Below are 1,943 nucleotides of genomic sequence, written 5' to 3'. Positions count from 1 at the left end.
CTTAAATCAGTTCAGACGAAAGTGACTGCCACACCTTCCATTGAGAGAGAGGGCAGGCACTTTCCACAGGAAGGAATACTGCTGACTGCCAGACCACTTCAATCTGCTACTCATCCTGTCTGATGAATGACCTCAACAAGAACAAGGAATCACAACTTTAGGGAACATTCTAATCTAGAGGAGTTACTGTTACCGGGACCTAATTCTTGAGTGGTTTTTTTCTTCAAATCTCAGAAGTCTAAATGGCTTCCAAGTCGTCTTTTTCAGAAGAGGATTTTTCCTGCGCTGTGTGTCGTGACATCTTCAAAGATCCTGTTCTCCTGTCATGTAGCCACAGCTTCTGTAAAGCCTGTCTGCAGAACTGGTGGACACATAAGAAATTGACAGAATGTCCGGTTTGTAAAAAAGTCAGTAAAAGAAAACGTCCACCCTGTAACCGGGCTTTGAAGAACTTGTGTGAGAGCTTCGTACAGGAGAGACAGCGGAGAGCTTCGAAACGTCAGAGGCCCGAGGATCTCTGCGGTCTGCATGCTGAGAAACTCAAGCTCTTCTGTCTCGAATGTCAACAGCCAGTGTGTGTTGTGTGTCGGGATTCTAAAAAACACAACAACCACAGCTTCAGACCCGTCGATGAAGCTGCACTGGACCGCAAGGAAGAAGTCCAGAAACACCTGAAGCCTTTACGGGAGAAACTGAAGGTATTCAATCAAGATAAAACCACATGTGGCAAAGCAGCGGAACACATTATGGTCCAGACCCAGATCACAGAGACACGGATTAGGGAACAGTTTCAGAAGCTCCGTCAGTTTCTACAAGAGGACGAGGGGGTCAGGATCGCTGCACTGAGAGAGGAACAGCGGCAGAAGAGTTGGATGATGAAGGAGAAGATGGAGCGACTGGACAGAGAGATATTGACCGTTTTAAACACAATCCGAGCCATAGAGGAGGTGCTGGGAGCTGAACACATCTCATTCCTGGAGAAGTGGAAGACCACCACGGAAAGAGTCCAGTTCACGCTGGAGGGCCCACAGCTGGCCTCCGGAGCACTGATAGACGTGGCCAAACACCTGGGCAACCTGACCTTCAGAGTCTGGGACAAGATGAAGGCCATCGTCTCCTACACTCCCGTCATCCTGGACCCCAACACTGCCTTCCACACGCACATCCTGTCCGACGATCTGACCAGCGTGACGCCGGAGCAACAGCAGCTCCCCGACAACCCGGAGAGGTTCGACTTCTACGACTACGTCCTGGGCTCCGAGGGCTTCCGCTCGGGGACTCAGAGCTGGGACGTGGAGGTCTCGGACAGCGGATACTGGGAGATGGGCGTGTTAACCGAGTCGTTTCAAAGGAAGGGAGGTATTGGGGGGCAGTACTGGAGCTTGTGTTCGTTCGCGGGCGCGTACACGGCGCGCACCGCAGAGTCCATGATCGACCTCTCGTGGATGCAGATCCCCAAGAGGATCAGAGTCCAGCTGGACTGGGACAAAGGACAGCTGTTGTTCTCCGACCTGGACAATAACACACACATACACACGTTCATGTACACGTTCACTGGCACACTCTTTCCGTTCATTGAGACTATTCATACTATGAAGATATTACCGCGGAAGGTCAGTGTAACTCTGGGTCTGGAAGAATGATGAGAATAGAGGGTATGCATAAAGTGAATGGCAGATCGAATGGCAAAGTGAGTGATAAAGTGAATTTAATGTTGTTTAAAGTCATTTTATGCAATCAAATAGGACTTTTCTGTTTGGATGTATGGGCTGTTTTTTTTTGGCCACTCAGGCAAAACTCATAACTTCCGGGTATGATGATGTCACACGCATAGTCTGTAGTGACTGTAGAAAAATAGATGTTGAAGTCTTATTGCTTGAAATATTTAGTTATTTTGTATTTTAAGAAATAATTTCATAAATATTGAATTACAATAATTAAGG

The 1,943-nt window shown here is 48.0% G+C and overlaps 1 protein-coding gene across 1 annotated transcript; it reads left to right on the top strand.

Moving 5' to 3' along the window:
* Positions 1-242: 242 nt before the first annotated feature.
* On the top strand, positions 243-1,643 carry LOC310854006 (E3 ubiquitin-protein ligase TRIM35-like; the record flags this gene model as incomplete). Its single annotated transcript, XM_083758479.1, has 1 exon — positions 243-1,643. The coding sequence occupies one exon, from the start codon at positions 243-245 to the stop codon at positions 1,641-1,643; it is 1,401 nt and encodes a 466-aa protein (XP_083614605.1).
* Between the last annotated feature and the right edge of the window lie 300 nt (positions 1,644-1,943).

Source organism: Protomyctophum parallelum, assembly GCF_964188405.1.
Source record: "Protomyctophum parallelum genome assembly, chromosome: 23".
NCBI lineage: Eukaryota > Metazoa > Chordata > Actinopteri > Myctophiformes > Myctophidae > Protomyctophum > Protomyctophum parallelum.
This window is presented reverse-complemented; position numbering and strand designations above follow the sequence as displayed.